Here is a 26,212-nt window from a genome sequence, read left to right on the forward strand (position 1 = left end):
ATTACCATGCAACAGAGAGCTCATCCTGAGAGCGTTCACATCATTGCTGGGGATTTCAACAGAGCATGCCTAAAAACTGTGCTCCCCAAACTTTACCAACATGTTAAGTGCCCAACCAGGGGAAAAAACACACTTGATCATGTGTATTCAAATATTAAGCATGCTTATAGAGCAAAACCTCTTCCCCATTTAGGACAATCAGACCATTTCACCCTGCTTTTACTACCAGCCTACACTCCCCTTAGGAAGAGAACAAAACCTAGCAGTCAAACTATTAGATGCTTGCCTGAAAATGGCCTCTCCCAGCATCAGGACTGTTTTGCCCACATAGATTGGAGCATTTTCAAACAACAGGACTTTGAGTTATACACAGAGACTGTGCTTTTCTACATGAAGACCTGTGTAGAAAATGTCACTGTGGACGAACGCATACGGACCTTCCCAAACAGGAAAACCTGGATGACCAGCGAAGTCCAGACTCTGATCAGGGCCCATGACCTGGCTTTCAGAGCAGGTGACACCTCACAGTACAGCACTGCCAGAGCTGAGCTGAGAAGGGGCATCAAACATGCTAAGGAGATGTATAGGAGGAAGGTCGAGGGCCACTTTACTGACAGTGACCTACAGCAGATGTGGAGGGGGATACAGGCCCTGATCAACTATAAAGGCCAGGGCCCAACAAACAGTGAGAGCAGTAGCACTCTGGCAGAGGAGCTAAAAAGCTTTTTCGCACACTTTGAGACCACCAAGAACCTGGACATACTGCCTCACGAGGACCACGAAGCTGCACCTCTTTCTCTTCAGGTGCATGAGGTGAGAAAAACACTGAGAGCAGTAAAGCCCAGGAAAGCTGTTGGGCCTGATGGCATTCCTGGTGCAGTAGTTAAAGCATGTGCTGACCAGTTGGCAGAAATACTTACAGTGCTGTTCAACCTATCTTTAACACATGCCATCATCCCACAATACCTGAAGGCTGCAACCATCATCCCCATTCCCCAAAAAACAAATATAAACACTCTCAATGACTATAGGCCCATAGTGTTAACAAGCTCCATTATGAAGGTTTTTGAGCAACTAGTTTCACAGCACATCAGAGACTGCGTCCCACCGTCCTTTGATCAACATCAGTTTGCTTATAGAGCAAACCGATCTACAGAGGATGCTGTGGCCATCATACTTCACAGAGCGCTGAGTCATCTGGAGAACAAACAGAGCTATGTGAGGATGCTCTTTGTGGACTACAGCTCTGCGTTTAACACTATCATCCCAGATATACTAGTAACCAAATTGTATAATCTGCAGGTCCCCACCTCCACGTGCTCCTGGATTAAGAACTTTTTGACATACAGACCACAGTCTGTTAGACTTGGCCTCCACCTTTCTTCCACTATTACACTCAGTACAGGGTTGTGTCTTGAGCCCCCTGCTATATGCCTTTGACTGCTCACCAAGCCACGCAACAAACACAATCATAAAGTTTGCGGATGACATGATCGTGATTGGTCTCATCTCCGGAGAGGATGAGATGGCTTATGGGGCAGAAGTAGAGAACCTGTCTATCTGGTGTTCACAGAACAATCTGTCACTGAATGTCCATAATACCAAAGAAATGATTATGGACTTCAGGAAACATGGACAGGACCACGCTCCACTCATCATCAATGGAGAACAAGTGGAAACTGTCCTTACGATCAGATTCCTTGGCATCCATATTTCAGCTGATATCTCTTGGTCCCCTAATACCAAGGCCATAGTGAAGAAGGCTCAGCAGCGGCTGCATTTCCTGCGGGTTCTCAGGAAGAACAATCTGGCTAAGAAGCTGTTGCTGGCTTTCTATAAAGCCTCTGTGGAGAGCACTCTGACATATTGTCTGGTGTGTGGTATGCAGGCTCCACAGTTGAGGACAGGAAAACTGTACAGAGGGTGATAAACACAGCTCAAAAGATCATTGGTTGCCCTCTGCCCTCCCTGGAAGACTTAGCCAGGTCCCGCTGCCAAAGCAGAATCAAGCCCATTATAGAAGACCCCTCATACCCTGGCAATTATCTTTTTGACCTGCTGCTGTCTGGACGGCATTTTAGGTCAATAAAATCCCACACCGCTAGACTAACAAATAAGTTTCTTTCCCTGGGCCATCCGAACCACAAATAAACACAAAGTCACTCCCTTATTAAGATGTGAAAAGATGTGAAATCTCAATACCCCATTCAGATGTAAAACAACATATTACAGTACAATCCATCTCTTGTGAATTATACTCGGCTAAGCGTTACAGTCAGCGTTGGATGTATATTTTGTGTATATTCATAGATATTGTACTCTTAAATTGCAAATGGAGATGTGGATACTCTATTTTTACTCTAAAATTCTTCTAATTCAAAAGTCTACAGAAAAAATCACCCATACTAACCAAGTGTTCCACTACCAAAACCACAACACAACCTCCCACAAGAGAAGCTGCATTATGACTTTAAATGAGCTCAAATACACTGCAGCAACCTGGAACAGAAGAAGAAGAAAATAGAGCATCTATACAACATATCCAACAAAATGGATATCCACACAACTTTATCAAAAAGTCCATGACCACTCAACCCAATACAGCACAACCAACATAAACCCTAAAAAGAATTACACTGTCATACATCAAGAATATTTCTCAGAAACCACCAATAGACTCTTACAACCACATGGAATCAGCATAGCACACAAGCCAACTAAAGCCCTTCAAAACATCCTAAGCAGACCAAAAGACCCAACAATCCCAGAAGAAGAAAAAAAGAGTCATCTACAATGTACAATGTAGGAGCTGCAACAATCACTATGTAGAAGAAACAGGCAATGATTGGTAGAACATATCCACAAACATCAACTAGCAGTCAGGAGAAGTTACCCTAATTAGGTAACATCGTACCAACATTGTCCCATAGACAAACAGAGCACATCCATGAACACCAACTAGCAGTCAGAAGACATGATAAAAATTCCTTAATTTCTCAACATACACATAGACTTACACATAGTTTCAATTGGGAAAGTGTGACTATCCTAGACCAGGCCAAGTCCAAAAATACCAAAAATTTCTAGAAGACTGGCACTCTGACAAATCTGCCATCAGGAGACACATACACATTAACATCATCTATAGACTATGCAAAAGAGACTATCACCCGCCTCCAAAAAGACCCAAGTGTCTATGGAGATTCTCAATCATCCAGGTCATGGTTGTCTCAAAGGTGCTTTTTTCAAGAAGCAACTGGACTTTCTGGTTTTCTTTTGAAAATGTTTCACTTCTCATCCAAGAAGCTTCTTCTTCAGCTCTGAAGCAGCTTCTTGAATGAGAAGCAAAACACCTTCAAAGAAAAAAGAGAAAGTCCAGTTGCCTCTTAGAAGAAGCAATTTGGAGACAAAAAGACCCAAGCTCCTCTCCACCAGCAATCAGCACCTAAATCAGACCAACAATCAAGCAAACAATAGAGAAACTGCCAAAGGGCCAACAGTAAACAGTTCAACCAAAGAATCTCTAAGACCGGCCCCACCAATACTGATAGGGCAAGCTACCAAAACATAAACTGACAGCAAACTTCACTCCTCTCTATCACTGATGATGTTACCTAGTTTTTGGTAATAAAATGTCTGCAAGAAAACAAACAAGCTCAGAGAGCATCAAGGACTCCTCATCCCAACATATGTTCCAGATATACTAGATCAGTATTTCTTAAAATGTGGTCCTAGGACTTCTAGAAATTCCCCAAGATCCCTTTAGGAATCCCCAAAATCAAAATTATTTGCCAGTGTATGTTAAAAAATAATCTTAAAATTACATAAAACAATTGTGCACGCAAAGTAGTTCAAATAAGGCAATTAAATGTTAATTTTATGATACTTTTACCTCATTTGAGATTTACGTCATTTGTGTAATGTCATTATGTAAATGACATAAACTGATATGAATTACATCATTTACGTAACATCATTATGCAAATTATTGTAAATTATGTAATTTGTGATTTGACAGTCATTTGGAAGTAATAGATGCTATCTCCCCACAACTGGTCTGTTAAATCATGTTTCTATGAAACATTAATTTGTATCAGAACAGTATTTCAGAATTTCAGCTGTCTTATATGAAATAACTATAAACAAATTTATGCAGATGGATATTTATTTTAATTTATTATTTATTTTAGTGAGCTTATACACTGCTCCAATTATAACTGATTCTGGGAAGTTTGCATATTCTGTAAAATAAGGAAAGAATATATGGAAAATGAAGCAAATAAATAATAAACAGACCACAATTCTGTGGATATCATACTTCAAAAGAGACTCATTAAACAAACCAGTAGGGATTTTTCCTTAAAAACATTTGAGTTTTGTTTTGGACAAAATGAGCATGATGCAGCTAAAATCAAGGACTTAAAACACTCATTCATATTTTCACTGTAATTTGCTGAATCAAGCACGAAGTATCAACTTTTCAGAATCTCTTATAAGATAAATTTAAACAACTTTTCTCAGCTGCCATATTTTGTTTCTTAATACAACTTGTAAAATTTATCCATGCTGCTTTTATCTGTTTTGAAAAATATCACTGAATAAAAATGAGTTAATTTCAGAACTTATGTTTCTAATGAAAGGATTTTAAATTAAAACATAAAAATATTTTTATGATGAAATTATACTAATGATTGTGACGGAGCCAAAGGATAGGATTTTCTAAATAAACACATGCCCTGTTTTAAGATACAGCTAACAAAAAATATAAAATCCTTCCATTCCCCACCATCCAGTAAGAGTTGAAGAAGCTTCTTAAATAAGAAGTGAAACATTTTCAAAGAAAAACAAGAAAGTATAGTTTCCTCTTGAAAAAGCAGCTTTGACCTGAATGACTGAGAATCTCTATAGACATCTAACAAAGCATGTACCTGTAAGGTAATGCTGGTGCCAACGTTATCGGGTTTTCATGCCAGATAAAGTCCTATTTTTTTTATTTCTTGGATTCGATAATTCATGCTATGTTTCACCAGACCTTTGTCTTTTAAATACCCCCGACACTTGTTCATTATAGTTTTTATATTGTATTTTTAAGTAATTTATTATTGATTTTACCCGGTACTACTACTCTCTTTTTAAAAGGATGGCAATTTGCTATGTGAGCCAATAGATTGGGAGTGAGCTATCAATATTTCAAACAAATAATTAAATATAATGTTGGCTACTAAAGATATAAATATCAACTGCAAAAGTAATGTTGCAATAGCTTCTTATTTGCCTGAAGTTTTTCCCCCTGAAAAAGTAGTTTGTGTTTTTCTAATTCTAGAGATACCTCTAAAATCTAATTCTACAGATACTTCTAATATCTAATTCTAGAGAGACTAATTCTACAGATGCATCTAGATGTATCTACCTATGGTCAAATAGTGAAAATTTAATCAAAATGTTCATTTCCCCCCATCGAATTGATTCAGACTTGAAAAAAATAGCAGAAAGGTTTTTTGGAGCATAGTATTAATAATTATTAGGAAAGATAAATGTAAATTATAGAAGAATATTATACTGTACTTCCCCCCCCTTTATTTCTAAAAAAATGCTCTGAGAGATTAAGAGGACACTCTACAATGTGATTATCAACTTTTAGGCCAACTAAGACAGTATAATTTAGTTTTACCATTTTTATTGAGTTAGAGCATAATCATTTGTGCAATGAAAGCAAATTCATATGTGTGAGATCTGACATATATTTACAGCGCAGAAATATTAGTACATGTGTACTTTGTTTAGATTTAGGTTATTCTTTCTCAGCTTGAAATTCAGTTCTGACTTAACAAAAGAAAACAAACCCCTGAAAATATGCAACCACACTAACAAATTATTATTTTTTGAAAAAACCAATTCATTTTTTTTAAAAAAAAATCCAGTTTCAGAAAAATAATTGCTTCTGATAATTCCATTTCGTCATTCATGTAACATATAATTGCACAAAATGTTAAGTTGGGTCTTTACCTTTTTACTAACCTGTAAGGCTGTCTGGACGAGGTGGGACCATTCTTTCATAGATATCATACTGCTGTGCGTATTGCTCAATGTCATGAAGTGTCTGTTGCAACGATGTTCCCAAATGTTGTGGAACAGCGGTCATCCCAGAGCGCTTTGGTGATGAAGATCCAACTTGAGTTAAGGGTGGAGAGGCTACTCTTGTCTGCGTATCATTTATTGTGAGAGGTGAACCAACTCTGACTGAAGGCTGGTATTGAGGAGTTCCTCCATTGGGATTGGTTGATTGCCTAGATGTTATTGAACCAATTCGGCGCACTGCTACTGGTGAGGCAGGCCTCTGTGTAGTAAATGGAGATGCTGCTCTTTGAACAGGTAATGTTGAGAAAACATTAGAGCTGACAGACCGTGACTCAGTAATAGATGGCGAACCATAGCCACTTCCTAAAGAAGTTCTGAGTGATCCCCTTGAAGGGGAAACTCCTGTGGTGGTTACATATGAGGGAGATTGGGCCCTTGATGGAACAGAACTTACACGTCTCATGGCTCTGTTGGTGGAAGCTATGTTTGGTGCTGTCTATTAAAAAGGAGAAAAATAACGATATCAACAAAATAAATTTAAGTGTAAAGATTAAGTGAAAACCTCATATACAGATTTGGGATTAGGCCCTGTCGGATGCACTGGAAAGTACTTCTGAAAAGGACTGAACTCTCAATTTCTCCCAATGAAAAGTAAAAATCCTTTTGTTAAATTGAACCTAAAATATTGTTGAACAATTTTATTTATTACAGCATCCATCAAGAATGCATTGTTAGAGAACACTGAACATTTTCTACTAAATAAGAAAATTAAACAGAAAAATATTTGTCAGGTTTCCTTAAGAGAGGCTATAAAGATAGTAACCCTGTAAAGTGATTATAAAATTATAAGATCATAATTTTGCATGGCTGCATTTTTAGTTTAACAGTGAACTTTTCATTACAAATATAGGCTCAGATTTATATAGTTGACCTATCTCATACAAACTATAGTTATTGAAATTTGTAACAGTAAACAATGTTTTTGTTGTGTTTATTTTCATTTTTGTGAAATAGCTATGATAAATACTGTATTGTATCATTGTTTTTTATTTCTATAAATGTTATATGATTTGTTTATAATCTATGGACAATTATGGCTTAAGAAAATTATATTAATATGAATATTTGGTAAATATTATTTATTTATACTACGTATACATTAAGTTATAATTTTGTGGACTTTTCTTAAATGTATGTTCACATACACACTTTCAAAAAATTAAAATTCACTTTTGCGGGCAGCTTTTCAATCGCTGAGATATTTTTGTTCTTTGATAAACAATACATTAATTGAGCAAATGTTGCAAACTTAAAAACAATGGGTGGAACAGTACCCAGTAACAGAACATATTTCTTTCTATAATCTGCCCATTTGCCACATCTGCTCAAAAAAATTGGAAGCCTTTTCCGAGCAGATTTGGAGGAAAATAATGAAGTGAGGATGGAGGCTGTTAAGAAAAAAAAAAATCCCAGGGTACTACAAACAAGTGCCCCTTAGCGCAAAGAAAAGGAATAGTAAAGAAATCAAGATCATAATAAATAGCAGACTTCTACTACATAACCTAAGGCCTTTTCTTGTAAAATACAGACATACCTCCTTACAGAATGACAAAATATAACTATTCGCAAATGATCAGCTAATGGAACACTGAATGAATATAGGAGCTGGAATTTAGCTGTACCTGTACCAAAGCTTGTCCTTCAGCACGTGAACTTCGCGCTAAATGGTTATTATTTGCTCCTGCAAAAGAATGCTGCTGTCTGCTCTCTCCTTTTCCTCGGTTCTGGCTGTTATGGAAACTGCCTACTTCCTGGTACCCACTATCAGAATATGAATTCATCTGTGTTGAACTTCTAGAGTTACCAACAGATCCTGCAGAAATAAATCATTACAAGACTGACATTATTACAAGTTACCACAAAAGAAAAAGAAAAAAAAAAAAGCTCCCGAATTGAAAAACTTCAGATGATTTAAAATGTATATAACAGATGCTCACTTTCATGAAGCGATGTCTGCTCTGGAGAGTAAAGATTTCCTTGTTCAGACTCCGTTCCAACATGATAAGAAGTGATAGGAACACTCTCAGATGTTCTGAGCTTATTTACACCTGTGTTTGGAAATTCTGAAAGCAGAGTTTTTTGTTAAGTCATTAAAAACAGCTTACACATTGCCTTTCTATACACTCATGACTTTATTCTACATAACATTACCAACAAAGATAAAGTGGTATGGTACACTGTCCATATGAAAACAGGTAAGCGTGTGATAGCAATAATTTTGTATGCAACATTTGTATCTGAAAATTGGCCTGTTTCTGCAGATGGTTTTTTTTTTTCTGAGCAGCAAAAAGATGACACCATATATTTCCATGTAGGGAAATTTGAAAACAATAACTGAAGAAATTGTCAGATATTCTGGTATTCCTAGAATGAAATCAATACACGTTTCTGAAAATCTTTAATACCTACAATGATACCAGATGTTGAAATATGGGATCTGTATTCAAAAACTCAGTAAATCCCAGGTATTTTCCTTTCTCTGTTAAGATAGATTTTTTTTTTTAAAAAAAAATAGGGTTATCAGATTTGGAATGCAAAAATGTAGCCTAATTCAAAATGGCAACAGAGTATTCACATATTCTAACCGTCATCTGAATTTTTATACAAATAGCTCGCAACTTACAATCATTTCCTTAGCGACCATTTGAAGTTACGATAGTGGTAAAGACTTGACTTGTGGCTGCTATTTGTATTTACAACTATTGTAGCAACCCTGCAGTCATGTGATCAAAATTTGAGTGCTTGTTAACTGCCAGTTATTTACCACAGTCATTGGGTCCCAGGTCATATGATCACCAATTACAACCTTTCTAGGCGGCTTCCAACAAGCAAAGTCAATGAGGGAAGCCAGATTTGCTTAACAACTGCGTGATTCACTTAGTAACCATGACAAAAAAAGTCATATAGTTAGGCATGACTCACTTAGCAACTGCTTCATTTCCTGGCAGAAGTTCTGGTCCTAATTATGGCTGTAAGCCGAGGACTTCCTGTAGTCCAGCTCTGTTAGCTGCAATAATCCCTTTTTATATTTGTTGTGTTGGTGCTACAAGAAATTTGAGGACTTTCTGACTCAGGATTTGTTCATGTCCATGGATGGCTCCCTTTTGGTTTCAAGTTGTTACGTATGTCACATTCTGCCAGCTGATGGCCAATAGAAGTGGGGGAAAAAACTCAAAGAGGGTAAACTCAAAGTCAAGTCTCCTTGGGATATGACTGTGGGATATGATACAATGTAGCATCCATACCTCTTTTTTTTTTTTCTAAGAGCTTAAGGAAAAGTATATGCCATTCTGATAGATTAGATATCATCAGTTTATTTCTCCAAACAATTCTGTGATATTGAAGGAATAAAATTTTGGTGCTGTAGCTGATAACTTTCAATGTCTTAAATGAAGTGCAGTTAAGGCATTTCCACCAGAAGGGACAAAAAAAATAATAATAGAATGAAGCATCTGTGAATCAGAGTTTTAGAATCAGCCTTTGCTTTGTTAGTTATTTAGGTAATGTTTCCTTAACTCCACTGCTTCAAACAATTAACAGTAAGCAGTAAGCAGCTCAGGCACTTAGCGCATAGCATAGTAAAGAAAATATGTGTGGGGGTCAGCTCACTATATGAAGGAAGCATTACTAGAATTATGGTCTTGACTTAAAATATCCACTTACTATGAAATAGGCAACGGCTTACAATGTAGGCCTACTGATATATTTATCTGCATTATATAACCAAGGGAACAGAGAAGACAACAGACACTTAATACAGAAAACAATTAACAGTAAGAAGCTCAGGCACTTAGCACGTAAAAAAGAAAATGAATTATGTGTGTGGGTAAAGTCACTATACGAAGGAAGCATTACTAGAATTAGGTCCTTGACTTAAAATATTCACTTACAATGAAATAGGAAACGGATTACAATTTAGGCTTATTGATACATTTATTTGAATTACAACCAAGGGAACAAGGAAGGTTAACAGACACAATACAGAAAAAATAGATGATGTTTGTCCTGCAAACCTCAGTCAGAAGGACCATTGTTTGGACCATTGACTGCTTGGTAACAACTTGGTGATGATATTCGTGAGTATACACCATTCCTTTATGTCAAAGAAACTTTTGGCTAAATTAATCTTTGTACAGCAGAGAAGTATTTATTAGATTAACTTAGCATTAGCTGTGTCACATGCTTCATTCCCTGCTAACTGAAAGAGCAGTATTGTTTTGGCACATTTTGGCCAATATGCCACAATAGCAACCAAAGCCAAGTTTTTATCCCCAAATGCAATCATATTATTCTATGCATGCTAGAATCACTAATCTAGTGACAACCTTACAAGCCAATAGACAATTGGCTATGTCCTATCACTTTAAAGGTACATGCAATGTATGACACACAGGCAAGATGCTACATGGAAATAGGATTTGGATGAACCAGAAGAAACTTAAAGTGAATTTGAATGCTGTTTGAGGGCGGGGGGGAATACGAGTGTAGTCCTTGCATACTTATCACAATTGGGACCAGAATACTGTTGCTAAATGGTACAGTTGTTAAGTGACCACATCAAGTGATCACACCAACTTATGTCATCAATTCTGACTTACGTCATCAGTTCTGTCTGTGGTTGTTAAGTGAATTGCCTGCAATCATGAAGTATGACATCTTATCACCATGATTTATGACTTCCTGCTAGCTTTCCCATTGTTTTTGTTTGCCAGAAGCTGTCTGGGAAAATCGCAAATGCTGATCATGTGACCACAGGATACCGTGACCAATGTAAAGGTGTGCCAAGCAATGAAATCATGATCACATGACTGCAGAAACACTGCAACAGCTACAACTTTGAGGAACAGCCATAAGTTGTTTTTCAATACCATTGTAACTTTGAAATGTTAGTGAATGAATAGTCAGTAAACAAGGACTGCATCTATACTCAAGATTTTATGTAAAAACAAGGAAGAGATTGGGTCAAGAATGATGCTGAATGAATGAATGGAGAGTGAACATGAAAGATGAGCAATATAAAACATGTTAAGCAGATAGTTTGGCCACATATAGAAAATGAATGAGGACTGAATTGTATTTTAAAAAGTATAAGAGTGGCTTCAAGTTTTTTGATCTAATATTTCTAACTCTTTTTCTACACTTTGCATAATGTTGCTTACTCCAGAAAGGGAAGCTCTGTCATATGTCACAATTAGATTTTATAGTGGTCCTCTGTGTTGAGGTGGGGATAAGAAACCATTCAAAGAAAATGAAAGCATCAACGAAGGAAAAAAGGTCCATTTATGCCTCACAATCTGTGGAGCATATTTTTCATATTTTCATCGTCTCCTTTCTGACCTTCAGGGAGAACAGCTCATGGATGATAGGGAAGGGGAGATGCTGAGATCTGTGACAGCGTAAGTAACTTTGAGCAAGTGATGGCAGATGTTGGAGTGGGACTAAGAAGGTTGAGCCCAGAGGGGTTGATGGGATATGTTATATCAATTAATGCTGAATGGAGGAGAGAAGAGAGGAGACACGATGCACCCTTTCATCTGGCCCTTTCATCCACTGCTCATGTTCCTGACATTTTCTCTACTCTTCGCCTCCCATCACTGAACTCCTTTTGAAAGATAGATCTCTGTTTTGACAAATGTACACTTCAAAGAACTCTCTTTTGTACTGTGTCCAGACTAAGTATGAATGTTTCAGTTAGGGCCTGGATTGCATGGAAAAAGCTATTCTGTAAATACAACATATCATGCAAGGAACATTTGTACATCTCCTTAAAATATTATGTAACAGCTTGCCTTTAGTGTAGCTTATATTATTGTGGTTCAGAACAAGCGGGTTAACAAGAAAGCAATGAGTTGTGTAGTCATAAAAGCAAAACTATACCTGCAGGTCTCCAGGGAAAAGACTTCTCAGTAGAACTATAGAAAAGGAAACAAAGAAACCAAATTTAATTCTTTTCAGGCATTCACTTTCTTTAATGTGATAAATAGAGAGAGTTCAGTGTGATCAGTACACACACTTGTAAAAAATTTTCATGAGGGAGGAACAGTTCTACACATTTCCTTTCACCCACTATCCTTATGCACAATTTTAAGCACAGGAGGACAGTTCAAGGAAAGAAAGTGTTTTCTTCCCACATCTGCATTCAGGTTGTCTTTTTAGCTGTCTAAAGTTATAAGAGATCCTTATTTAACCCGTGAGAACTGGCTTGGAATGCCATATCCCAAACTGACCATTGCACTGCCAACAAAAAGCGATGATAAACATGGGTCTGTTGAATCCCATAGCCTATTTAACAGATAATCAGAGTTGGAAGGGACCTTGTAGGTCATCTTGTCCAACCCCACCCCCCCAAGCGAGAGATCCTACACCATTTCTGACAAATGGCAGTCCAATCTCTTCTTGAAAGTCTCAAGTGATGGCACTCCCACAACTTCCGAGGGCAAGCTGTTCCATTGGTTGATTGTTCTCACTGTCAGAAAGTTTCTCCTTATTTCCAGGTTAAATCTCTCCTCCTTCAGTTTCCATCCATTATTCCTTGTCTGGCCTACAGGCGCTTTGGAAAATAGCTTGGCCCCTTCCTCTCTGTGGCAGCCCCTCAAATATTGGAAGACCACCATCATGTCTCCCCTGGTCCTTCTCTTTACTAGACTAGCCAAGCCCAGTTCTGGCAACCGTTTGTTGTTTGTTTTAGCCTCCAGTCCCCAATTCATCCTGGTTGCTCTTCTCTGTACATTTTCTAGAGTCTCAACATCTTTTTTATAATCTGGTGACCAAAACTGGATGCAGTACTCTAGGTGTGGTCTTACTAAGGCTTTATAGAGTGGTATTAGTACTTCCCTTGATCTTGATTGTATCCCTCTGTTAATACAACTTAGGATTGCATTAGCTTCTTTGGCGACGGCTGCACACTGCTGGCTCATATTTAGCTGGTTGTCCACTAAGACTCCAAGATCCCTCTCAGAGTTACTGCTATTGAGCCTGGATTCACCCAGTCTATATGTGTACTTTTGGTTTTTCTTGCCTAAGTGTAGGACTTTACTTTTCTCTACATTCAATTTCATTTGCTAACATCCCTATTACATCTCATTACAAAAAGCAAGCAATTAATTTAGCAATCCTTCACAAGGAAAGCATAGAAGTGGACTAATTAATTATTCATTAATCTGCCAACTGTTGAAAAAGATCTTATGTCTCTGGCATATCCATCCAGTGAACTTGCCCATAAAGATCTCTGGGACTGCACAATTTAGAGCTATATTCATTAGCTTATCATAATTACTGTAAGGATGAGGGAGATCATACAGTGCAAAGATGGCAGTAATAAATATAAAGGTACATTCCAAGCTCCCTTTAAGTCTTATTGACATCAACAGGGGGAATTAAAATAAATGTATCCAATCTGCAACAAATTAGTCTTTTTGACTAATTAATAAGGACTAAATAAAAATTGTATACTAAAATCTTTCCTTGTATGATTAATTTTAATATTAGTAACATTTGTTCCTCCTTCTTACTCTTCTCATGGTTGAAAATTATTCCTGCTTAACCACCAATAAATTTTTAAATAATAAAACTTTAACAAACATAACTGAAACATTCATCTTTAACTGTATAAACAGAACTGGTGATTAAAAACAGGGCAATTTATATGAACCTAATTCTTATATAACATTAATATCTCAAGTTACACAGGGATATTACATACTAACAACTTTCTGGAAAAACTGCAATCGATAAATTAGATATTGATATTCTTAATATCAATATTCAGGCCAGAGAGGAACTACAAATTAGGTGTCATCCAACATAAATTTAATGTTCTGTTCCTACAGGATATATAGTTCCCCTCCTCCTCCAACCTTGATCTGAATGGTTACAATGCAATTTCCCTGGCAGCCAATGAGAGAGGTGGCAGTATGAATAGAAATTTGATTATATTCAGCTCTATCTCCTTCAGGCTATAGTAACTAGGTTCCTTCCTTGTGAGCACCCAGTAAATAATGGTAATTAATGCACTGCATTCTCCATTCCTTGTATACAAATGCTCAAATCTATATAAGTAAAGTTAGAAAAATATATAACTAAATATATATTTAGTTATATATTTTTCTAACTTTACCTATACAGGTTTGAGCATTTGTATACAAGGAATGGAGAATGCAGTGCATTAATTACCACATAAATATATTGTTTAATTATGTATGAGTGGTCCTTGGTGCTCTCTGAGCTTGTTTTCTTATAGACATTTCATTACCCTAACTCGGTACCATCATCAGTGCTAGTAAGGAGTGCTGTTTGCTGTCACTTTATATTCTGGTGTCTCGCCAGTCTGTGTTGGTGGGGAGGTCTTAAGATATTTTTTGGTTAGGCGGTTTACTAATGGCTGTTTGACAGTTTTTGATCGGAGTATTGTTTAATTATTAAATAAAATTTACAATAATAAATATTACAATAATAAATAAATTATACATAATAAAAATTAACATGTCTGCCTTGAAGTTTTGATTCCGTTGGGTGTGTTACTTGGAACCCTGACATCAGGGCTGTCAAACTTGCGGCCCATGGGTCAGATGCGTCACACGCTGGCCATGCACGGTTTAGCCAAGGGGGAGAAAAGTTGTGATACGTCACGTGATGCTACCATGATGATGCACACTTGATACCCCTGGCTTAATTGATGGTTGGTCTGAAGTTGACCTTGGAGTTAATCTATGCTGATGTGAGTGCTGATTACAGGTGGAGAGGTGCTGGGTTTTTTTTCTCTTTTGGGCAGCTTCATTGTCTCTTTTGCATAGTCTATAGATGTTGTTAATATCTATTGTCTACTAATAGCTGATTTGTCAGAGTGCCGGGCTTCTAGAAATTCCCTGGCATTTTTGGATTTGGTTTGGTCTAGGATTGTCACATTTTCCCAATTGAAACCATGATTAAATCTGTCTATATGTTGTGAAATTAAATTTTATCATGCCTTCTGACTGCCGGTTGGTTTTTATGGATGCGCAGTTTGTCTGTAGGACAATGTTGTTACAATGTTGCTGGGTTAGGGTAACAATTATAACTTTTTGAGGTTTAAAACTTTTTTTAATTATTTTTAAATAAAATAATAATTATGAAACGAAGAAATGCTTGCTTAGAAAATTCATTATCTGTCTATGGTCATGAATCTACAATGGAACATTCTAACAACTCAAGCAAAAACTGTTTGACTGGCATCTGACACATGGAAATGTCTCTTGATTATAGTGGAACATTATCAGTTAGACTAGAAAGAGACCTGGCATCCAGTTTTGGATTATATCTTGAAATTTAAACTAGGGCTACTGCAGGAGATTTGGGCTTTAGGAGATGTCTAGACTAAACTAGATTAAATGACTTTATAACTTAAGTCACTTGACTACTAGTAAAAGAAAAGGCAGCGGGACCCAAGATTTTTGTGTGTTCTATAAGTTTAAAGCCTTAATCAATTATAATCATTTGACCTTTGCTTTAAAATTAATTTCAGCGGAATATTAGTCTGATTATAAATCTATTATAAATGATCCCTTCCATCAGAAGAGCAAGATCAAAAGCTTCTGGAGTATTTAGCTAACCAAACAAGATCCTCCAAAAGGCCTTCAGAACCAGGACAGGAGATTTGAAGGCAACAATGAAGCCAGATTAAAAATTTAAACCCTGTATACATTTCACAATGATGAGTGCATATGGTTCCTAGTCCCACAATCCAAATATGAGAACAGTACTTGGATGGGATAGTAAGAGATAAAGTTTAAGAGAATTGCATTCAGGAATGTTGGGTAAATAGCAGCACCAGCTATAATGATTATGTGATGGTATCTTTCACCTTATTGATCATTTGTAGTATGATGTCCCACAAATAGTGATTATCTGCCTCTACCATACAGAATGCTAGACTTTTAATGTTTTTTGGTGGGGTGGGATTTGGTACTCAGTGAATAGATTGATAGGCTTCAGGATACCTTTATAAACCCCAACTATGGTTCAATGAAAAATGCATGCATCTTTTTAGGATTTGTACTTTGACGAAGGAGCAATGTTTTAGTGGAGATTGAATTATGATCGGAATTTTGCAAATGGTGTTGTGATGCTCCAATACTGTACCTTTTAATGGGAGGAAAAGTTGTGTGATGGGGAAAAAAATAGAAAAAAATGACAAGTTAAAAAAAAGTTGTAATTGAAGCTAACGGTCAAGACTTCTTAGCTTCGTGATAACTAGCACAATAAAAGTTAAGGATGCTTCCTTTTATTTATTGTACCCCTACCTTCATAGTCAATTATGAGAGAGAAAGTAATTGGCCACAATAAATAAATGCATATATACAGGGGAAAAGGAGAAAGGGTTTTGATTAAGGCTAATAAATATCTATAAACATAAGACTATCAACAGTTCACTGCAGCAGTTATGTTGAGGAATTTTCTGGATTTCTTAAAAATATTATTATTACAATTTTTAATGAGATATAAAATCTAAAAAATAAGAAAAATATATATAAATAAAAAATGAAAGAGAGAAAGAAAGAGAGGGAAGGGAAGGGAAGGGAAAGAATTTTTAGTAAGATACAAAAATTTAAAAATAATAAAAAGGAAAACTAAAATAATGGAATGAAATAGAAAGAGAGAGGGGGGAGAGAGAAGAAAAGATTGTTCACTATGGGCTCTTTTTTTTTAAAGTAAATACAGGTTTTCAGCAAAAACATCATTAATTGTGGTCACATGACTGTGGGATACTGCAAATGTAAGCTAGTTGCTAAGCGCCTGAAACATGGTCACATATCCATGGTGGTGGTTGTGATACCTAATTTTGTTGATTATGTTAACCATCCCTCTAACCCTGAAAGTAGATCACTATCCATGTTATTCTATCAATATAATACAATTATCAAACATTTGGGAATAACACTACAAGGGTAAACGTCCTTTTGCAAGTTTGAACAGCTGGTACGAGCTATAAAAAATAAGAAGCATACGTTTTTATGAAAAAAAAAATAAACCAGAGAAAACTCTACAGGGATAACTTTGATAAGAATCCAATTAGACAAGTAAGCTACTTAATAGAATTGGTGTGGACTTCCAAGCATCTGCAGAGGAAGGTTGGAATGCATTCAAAATATACCAAGCAAGTGGGGTTACTGTTACATATGTCTTTTGTTCTAAAGGGAACTATTAAATCTTTAAGGGAAGCAAGAGTATATGAAGTTTCAACAAAAATCCTGGCTGTTGTACAGAATAATTCGGATATCCTCCTAGAGAGAAAACTGGCAGTTGGAAATAGTTCAGTCTAAATAATTGCATTTTATTCTTGTAGCCTTGCAGTCTTGAGAGTTGGGCAATATAAACAGAGAAACAATCAAATGTGTGCTGTGCTTGGAAACAGGATTAGTTTTGATGGAAGAGTCCGAGTCTCCTTCAATCTTTGGCTAAAAATTGCCTATGTACTTGGCTCCTTTCATTCACATCTTACATCTCTATGGAAGAGAGTCTGATAAATGAATTGAAATTTTGTAGATTCACTTCAAGATTTGGCACTGTACCATGTTTTGAAAATGATCTGGCAAAGTATCTGGATGCAGAACCACAAAGAAATATATGTCTAATTTCCAGTCATGCATATGTTAGATTGGTTTATAGTAGCTTTATGTCTAGACCCTAACTTTCCAATATAGAAATAATAAAATATTGTATGGCTTTTATGCTAGCTGAATTTAACATCTTCTCTGAGTGTTAACAATGGGAAGACACCAGTACATATTTTAGCAACTTGCCTGGTTTTGTGGAAATAACTCCAATTATATTACAAATGTAAGCTCAACTGATATTACCACCTGGCTGATCTTGACTATACTCAGTAGGTAAACAGGGTTGGGCCAAATTAATCAGATAGGAGACCACATTGTACAGCAGAGCTGCAGGCCAACTTTTCCAAAGTTGCAAAAAAATACCTCGAAGAAGATATTGCCAAACCACTTCTATACCAGAAACACTACATATAAGAGTCCATTGAGTCACCAGAAATCTGAAGGAAACTTTGTAAAATAGAAAAGTAACATACGGTTGCCACTCTTCCAATCTAATCAATCGCTCTAATTTCTTATTCTATTCCTTCCCCCAAATCCTGAATGGGTAATTTGACATAATTTAATAACCATTTATAAGTAGTCATGACACAATATTAGAAAGAGCATGTTAAATCCTCCAAGTATTAGATGGGATTATAAAACACACAATGGCCTGAATCAATTTGAAGCCACTGAAATGAAAATCTTGCAATGTTGCATGGAATTTCAGGTTTTTTAAAATTTCTTCCTAGCGTTTTTCCTGAAGGTATGAACTCTGCTTTTTCAGATCAACCAAATGTTGATCTGATGTTTAGGACAGGAATTGACCAACACCTTGTCACCCAAGCTTGACATCATGAGCTGAGGTAGAGCAGAGCGACTGGCCAGAAGTTAACTAACCAATTAGACCAAACTGGCTCTCAAGTCCTACTGCACAGAAAAATCTCATCATTCTGAGATTAAAACTTTTGAGGAATCTATTGTTAATTTGACTCTTCAAGCAGGTGCACCTATTAAAAGGTTGAAGCAGAATCCTGAAAACAAAACAGACGGTTTTAATAAATAACAGGACTGCCCTGTGCTCATACAATTATTGTGAATAATTTTTGCAGTATGCACATATTTAGTTCACAGCTCAGCCTTGTTGTGCAGTCTGATGGGACATGACTCATCGCTTGCTTAAGGATCTACATTTGATATTTCACTGGACCACAATTACCACATTATAAAAAAAGCAAGCCACAGATCAACAAAACAGGTCTGGTAACCAGGAATAATTTACTATGGAACAAATCCAGAACAGAGAATAGCAGAATGTCACATGCTATTACCTACATGCTCCAGTGTAATCATTCAATACTATTGTCTACAGTGCATCCTGCACAACCCATTTTACACATTTATTGATTAATCTTGGTATACCACAAGGCAATTTACAATGACATTTCCTTTTACCAGTTTTAGTAATGGGTTTGTATTTGTTTATAGCCAGACATTCAATTTCTAAATCAATTAAATTACACAAATTCAGGTGTAAGAATGAGATTCTGTGTTTGGTAATTTTCCCCCAAGCCATTATTTCACTTCCATTAGATGTCAACTCTATCAGTGTGTTATAAGGAATACCTTATTAAATGCTACAGACGTTACTGTTAGTCTCCATGTAAAAAATAAATAAATTGATAAAAATCTGAAATTAGAAAAAGAAATATTTAAAAACTATGGATAATTTTTTTAGATTCCCAGAACACTCTGACACTTACCCTGAAATCAAATATCATTATATAACAAACTATCAAGAGTTGTAACACCTAGCCAATCTTGGTTAACCATGAAAAGATTAAGCAGGGTCTGAGCTAATTGATAATGACAGAAAAGGCAAAAGAAAAAAAAAATCCCAAGGCTGCATATTAGATTCAGTAGTTAAATAAATAAATAAAAATCCCAGACGACAGTAATGGCAAATCATTTTGTGATGCCTTACTTATCTAAATATGCTAATATCAACTTTCCATAAAATGTTAATAAGAATAAAATGAAAAGCAATAACAAGAATTTCTGCTCATTTCTGTTAAGTTTATTAGTAATTAGATGCAAATATAGAAATAGCTCCCAAATTATAGAATTTGCATTTCCCTTTTCTACTCCAACTCTTTGTAATATACAATTACAGCTAACTTGGGAGCACTGGGGACTTGATAGGCAGCCAAAAAATGGATTAAATATGTAAATAAACTTTTGAGACTAATCATATTATGTGAAAGAGCTGTTTCACTGGAAACATTATAATTTCATACAAGAAATGTATTTATTTAAAAACATATGACAAAATTATCATTATTGCATTACAATTAAAATCTGTTGCAGGTATATTTTAGAATATGCCTCAGTCCTCACATATTTTTTTCTTCTGTGGTTTATGCATATACTCCCAACTAATCTAGTATGTCTATGTGATTTGGCAGTGCAATCGTTTGTGGAAGGATACACAACTGTTCAAAAGACTTCTCAGGGAAGAGACTACATCTCCTTGTACAACATTCTAGACCTAGTAACTCTTGGGAAATTGAGGTGTACCATTCAAAATCTACTATCTCTACAGTATATGCTTTAGCTATTTATTGGATCTCTACAGGATTCTTTAGCTATTATTGGAAATGTAATATTGTAGCTTCTACTATAGGAAAAGAGAGGGAAGGAGTATATTTATCAGCAAAAATAACCCAAGAATGCCAGGGTCTAGCATTTGGTCTCTCCCCCCGCCCCACCCCACCCCGCCACCTGGAAAAATCTAACTTCTCAAAGGTATCAAGAAGTCAAAGAGGGATTCAGGGAGTGGGAGTTGTTCAGGGGACCTGTTTTAATGTGGACCAGGTTACTCTCATAAGTTAAAAGTGGTTTCCAATTTCATGTCTTTCAAAACGTGAGTCCTCGACATACGACCACAATTGAGCCGAGAATTTATATTGCTAAGTGAGCAATTTGTTAAATGAGTTTTGCCCCATTTTATGACTTTTCTTGCCACATTTAGTGAATCACTGCAGTTGTTAAATTAGTACCATATTTGTTAAGTGAATCTGGCTTCCTCATTGACTTTGCTTCTTAGAAGTTGACAGAAGACGGTCACATGACCACAGGGATCATCATAAATATGAAACAGTTGTCAAGCATCCAAATGTAAATCACAGGACCATGGGGATGCTACAGTGCAAGTCATAAGTGTGAAAAATGGTCATAAGTCACTTTTTAGTGCTTTTGTAACTTTGAATGGTCACTAAATGAACTGTTGTAAGTTGAGGACTACCTGTATTTCTATGTATTTATTATTCACATTGGCACATTGTTGCTGTTCTTTTTGCACCTAGTTTTTAAGATTGAATCAGTTTTAAATGCAAACAAACAAACAAAGTTGAATATCAGTCAACTAGGCAATGGATCATAGGTAGTATATGATAAGTATATCTGCATTTCTATTTTGCACTATTTGCAACATAGGTCACTGAACAATCAATATGAGCAAGAGACTCAATTAATGAAATTTTTTTGAGCTTAGGTTAAAGCAAACATAAAGAGGTGGCGGAAAGCAAAGCTTCCAGTGATCCACTGACATTGCATACTGAAGAAAGAATTCTCAGAGATTAGTGAGAATGACAAAAATCAATTCCTGTATTCCTTTGGGAGGAAGACAGTCTCTTTATTCTGTCCCACACTAGTGATTCCATTAGAATAGTGTACAAATACTATATAACACAGTAAATAGCATGAGATCAACAGAGTAATAATTTCAGAAAAATAGCCATTTCACCAAAAAAATGCCATGGAAATATTCAAAAATATGCAAGCATCAGCAATTTTAGACAGAAACTGTGTAACTTTAAAACAAAAAGAATATGCATTGAGAAGATCAAGCTGTAAAGCTACACAGCAAAGAAGCAGCTATTTGTTTTCTTAGATATTTTCTTTATGTTCACATTCTTATGTTATGTATGTACTTAAATATATTACTTATACAATTTTAAATGGTCTGGTTGTCAGGGTATGACTAGATATTAACAAGCAAAATAGACAAAAGGAAAGAACTTCTTTAAGCTGTAATTACCAAAAGATGCCTTGATTTATTTATCAAATTATCGGAATTTTTTGGACTATAAGATGCACTCCCACCCTCCAAAAGTGGATGGAAATGGCTTAGGGTGCCTAAATTTTTTTTAATTTAATATATTGTAAAAAAAAAAATAAAAAAAAAAATAATATTGGTAAAAAAAAAAAAAAAAAAAAAAAAAAAAAAAAAAATTAATTTAAAAAAAATTAATTATAAAACAAAAAAAAAAAAAAAAAAAAAAAAAAAAAAATAAAAAAAAAAAAATTAAAATCACCAAATACACCACAAAACACAAAAAAAAAAAAAAAAAAAAAAAAAAAAAAAAAAAAACAAAAACACCCCCCCCCACCTAAAAAATCACCACCCCCAAAAACAAAAAAAAAAAAAAAAAAAAAAAAAAAAAAAATGTACTGATTGGTGAGCTTTCCAAATGCAATCACAGGACTGTTGGGGGCAATTGTTGGAATTTCGTATCTGGGTTGTAAGTGGACCTGGGGAGATAGTTGTGAACAGTCGCTAAGCAACAGTGGCTAAGCAAGTAAGTTAAAGACTACTTGTACTCTCAGCCATTTAAAGAGGAAATTATATTAATAATGAAGGAATATGCCTAGAATGAGACAAGCTATTTTAAAGCAATAGCACTTAGACTTATATACCGCTTTACAGACCTCTCTAAGTGATTTACAGAGCATATTGTTCCCAACAATCTGGGTCCTCATTTTACCTACCTCGGAAAGATGGAAGGCTGAGTCAACCTGAGCCTGGTAAGATTTGAACTGCCCAATTGCAGGCAGCCGGCAGGCAGCAGAAGTAGCCTGCAGTACTGCACTCTAACCACTGCGCCACCACAGCTCTTATCATTGTAACGCTATTACATTTTTAAATCCTATTTTATTACCTATAAGAATAAACAAACATTGGAGGAATCCAAAATTTTAAAATCATTGGAGATTGTGTTGAGGTATGCCCACTCAAAAAATAAGACGCACTGGGGAAGATACCATGTATCTCAAAATCTAGGCCATATTTTAAGCATTTTAAACATTAAAAGTCAACGTAGGTCAGTCTCCCCTTTCTGAGTCCTTCAGTGACTAATCATGACAAATCCTTTCATCCTACCAATTTTCATCTGCTGCATATTTACTGAATTTTATTTTAAAATATTAATATTTTACAAAAAAGTATACTTCCATGCAAAATAGTAACAAATATAGGTAGTCCTCAAGTTACCGCCGCAATGGAGCTCAACATTTCTGTTGCTACGCAAGACATTCGTTAAGTGAGTTTTGCCCCATTTTGACGGCCTTTCTTGCTACAGTTAAGTAAACCTCGCTTCCCACATTGACTTTGCTTGTGAGAAGATCGCAAAATGGGGACCACATTATCCCGGGATACTGTAAACCAGGGGTGTCCAACCTTGGCAACTTTAAGACTTGTGGACTTCAACTCCCAGAATTCTTCTTTGCTGGCTGAGGAATTCTGGGAGTTGAAGTCCACAAGTCTTAAAGTTGCCAAGGTTGGACACCCCTGCTGTAAACCATCATAAATATGAACCTGTTGCCAAGCATCCAAATTTTGATCACTGAAGTTGCAACAGCTGCTAATGTGAAAAACGGCCCTAAGTCACTTTTTCAGTGCTGTTATAACTTTGAACCGTCACTAAATGAACAGTTGTTAGTTGGGGGGCTATCTGTCTTATCAAAATTGAATAACCTAGATAGCAAAATTAGACTATCACTAGCCAATACTGTATTCCCTAATCCAGACTTAATCTCCTCATAAAATTGTTCAGAAATTATTTGCAAAATTATGCAATTGAAGGTTTTGTCTTCATTCTCTGGGGTTGATCTACATGACCAGCTTGCTTCAGCACGAGCATAGACCACCAACAGTTTTGCAAGGCCAGGAATGCATATCATCCTATAGCTGATCCCAGCTTACCTTACCAAACTTCACCTATCTTTTCTTGTCTTACATCAAAAACACCGTTTTCAACTTGTGACAGCATAAATGTTTCTGTTCATTCAACTATTACAAGCAAACATCTCCACTCCAGTTTGTACATCACCTCACCATTTTATTCTGGACTGCTGGGCTATCTGCCTCCTTATGAAGAGACCTCATTCGCTGAGCTTGCTTCTTCTCTTCATTGCACCAATGGCCCACTGAAGTGATGGACCTTTTGGCTGCTTTGCTTTGTTCACCTTTGCCTATCACTTCTGTTCTGCTCAGCCACCCGTCCCCATGCAGTCCCCAGCAATGTATTTGAAGTTAAGGTAGAAAAAGATCAAAAGGATAAGAGACAAAAGCCCGGGTTGCTGGAATGACGGGAAGCTAACCTTGGTTTCTCCTTAAAATGTGAACTGGTGAAAACCTGGGGCTTTGTTTTTTTTAACCAGGTGAAATTGATAAGCACTGAGGATATCCACCACTTGTGAATTATGAGCATGCTCAGTGAAGGTGGATGTTAGTTAGGATAGCAGAGTCCCAGCTAGACCTTGGGAGTATCTAGCTCTAAATCATAGTCAAAGTGGGTAAGGTCCATTCCAGCAATGATTCTGGGAGAGGACAAGGTGTCAACTTCTGTAACTGGGCAAAGCCAGGAACACTGACTATATTAAAACTTTCCTCTATACCTCCATGTGTATGGGAACAACTCTCCAGGTTCCTGACCAATACTTTTGCTGTTTCCTGTCTTTTGCTCTGTAAATACACCATCGGTTTGATTTTTTTGGAGTTGGCTTTTATGGACTCCTCTGGCTCTTGACCCATAGACTGTTCTTGGATGGCCTACTTTTTCTGTCTACACCCTGTGTGAGCCAATAGCTTTGTGCTGAAATAATTCACATGCAAGAATGCCATCACTGTGGACAAAGCAGACGAATGGATTGAAATCCAAAAAGGGATTTTTTTTCCCCTGCCATCTTTATTCTCAGGTAGTTTATGCATAGAAATCAAGCAGCTTAAGTACTGAAGTACAGAAGAGCCCTTATTGTTGAGCAATGGGATGTATTTGAACCTTCACAATGGAGTGTGGAGAAAGATCACATATTCATCATAGTAACATTGATTAAATCTCTGTTACAGCAAAGTTTTTATTAGAACAATTCAAAACAACCAAGTAATAAGCTGGTCAAATAAAAATATTGCCCTTATTTATTTGTTGCCTTTAAATTAGTCTCTAGAGTCTTGGCACACCCATATATAGTTTTCTAGGCAACATTTTTAGAAGTTGCTTGCCATTTCCTTCTTCCTGTGACTTAATGAAAATATCTGGCTCAGTTACCAAGTTATCTTCTCTAAGTCCTGTCTATGTCTTAGGACTCCCCATTCCTAGTCCAGTGTTTTAACCACCAAACCAAGCGGTCCTTATTGCCCTGATATGGACTTCTAAAAAACATACTGAGGGTTTTTACTTATGGAAAATAAAACATTTGTAGGCAAGGGATGATTCCTTTACAATAACATGGTGAACAACGGTTTCCAGAAAAATGGTAAAAAATTATCAAACTTTCAAGAAAGCTATTTTAACATGAATAGTAATTAAGTAACCAAAGCATCATAATAGGCACAAAGATCATGGTTTTGAAAAGCAGCTAGACAACTTCAGAGAAGATAGCTGTGTAGAAAGATTAATAGAGGTTTCTAGGGTGTTTTTTTTTTTAGCTCTTCCTAAAAGAAATATTGTACATTGAGACATATGATGTTGCAGACAAGCTGACAAGAGATGTTAATTCTTTGCTACCGTGATACTAGGTTATATGAAAATTACTAATACAGAAAACAGAATTCTGGACTAGAGAGACGGATTTTCTTGTCTATTAATAACGCAATTACTATTGAGCACCTACTTTTTAAATGGTCTAAATTTCTTAATGAGAAATTTCTGGCAAACATAAGCTAAGACATATGCATAGTTTATTACATGTGTTCAATACTTTGAATGGCAAAGAATAATTCTCAAGAGTTGAATCCCTAGTTCAAAAGGTGATGGTCACTTCAACAGATCAATACCACTTATAGATATCAACTTTGTCACTCTTCTGCTCATTTTGATGGGCTTAGCCAGTTTAAATGAATGAATGAATGTTTTAAGTTGAATCCTGGATTAAATTTGCACATCATATATATTTTTGTGAAGTTATTGACGTTCATATCTATAGTAAGTCATTTGATGAATTGATTGGTGAATACAAGTACATTTTTTTTTCTTTTTAATTCACTGTTGTATACCACCCAGGCTCACATTCTGTGAGATAGGAGGAGGCCATATAAATATGTTACATAAATATATAAAAAGAATACATTTGATTTTTCAAATCTCATTAAGTTTATAAATCAGGGCAGCCCTCCCACAGTGAATCACTGTTCCTGAATAATACTGCAAAATTGTCGTATTATC

The 26,212-nt window shown here is 36.1% G+C and overlaps 1 protein-coding gene across 7 annotated transcripts in view; it reads right to left on the reverse strand.

Moving 5' to 3' along the window:
- Window positions 1-26,212, reverse strand: part of PKP4 (plakophilin 4) — a 144,405-nt gene that overhangs the window by 40,375 nt on the left and 77,818 nt on the right. For 4 of the 7 annotated variants that reach the window (XM_087920169.1, XM_087920166.1, XM_087920167.1 and 1 more), the window contains 4 exons: window positions 12,016-12,050; window positions 8,076-8,201; window positions 7,761-7,951; window positions 6,019-6,337 (listed from right to left, as the gene is read on the reverse strand). In XM_087920169.1, the coding sequence (XP_087776295.1) occupies window positions 6,019-6,337; window positions 7,761-7,919 (478 nt within the window). In that variant the 5' untranslated portion in view covers window positions 7,920-7,951; window positions 8,076-8,201; window positions 12,016-12,050. Of the gene's footprint in view, window positions 1-6,018; window positions 6,575-7,760; window positions 7,952-8,075; window positions 8,202-12,015; window positions 12,051-26,212 lie in introns of all 7 variants that reach the window. The other 3 variants (XM_087920168.1, XM_026697190.2, XM_087920164.1) reach the window with 1 other exon arrangement.

This window comes from Pseudonaja textilis, chromosome 1 (genome assembly GCF_049901715.1).
Source record: "Pseudonaja textilis isolate UNSWEBS1 chromosome 1, rPseTex1.2, whole genome shotgun sequence".
Classification (NCBI taxonomy): Eukaryota; Metazoa; Chordata; class Lepidosauria; order Squamata; family Elapidae; genus Pseudonaja; species Pseudonaja textilis.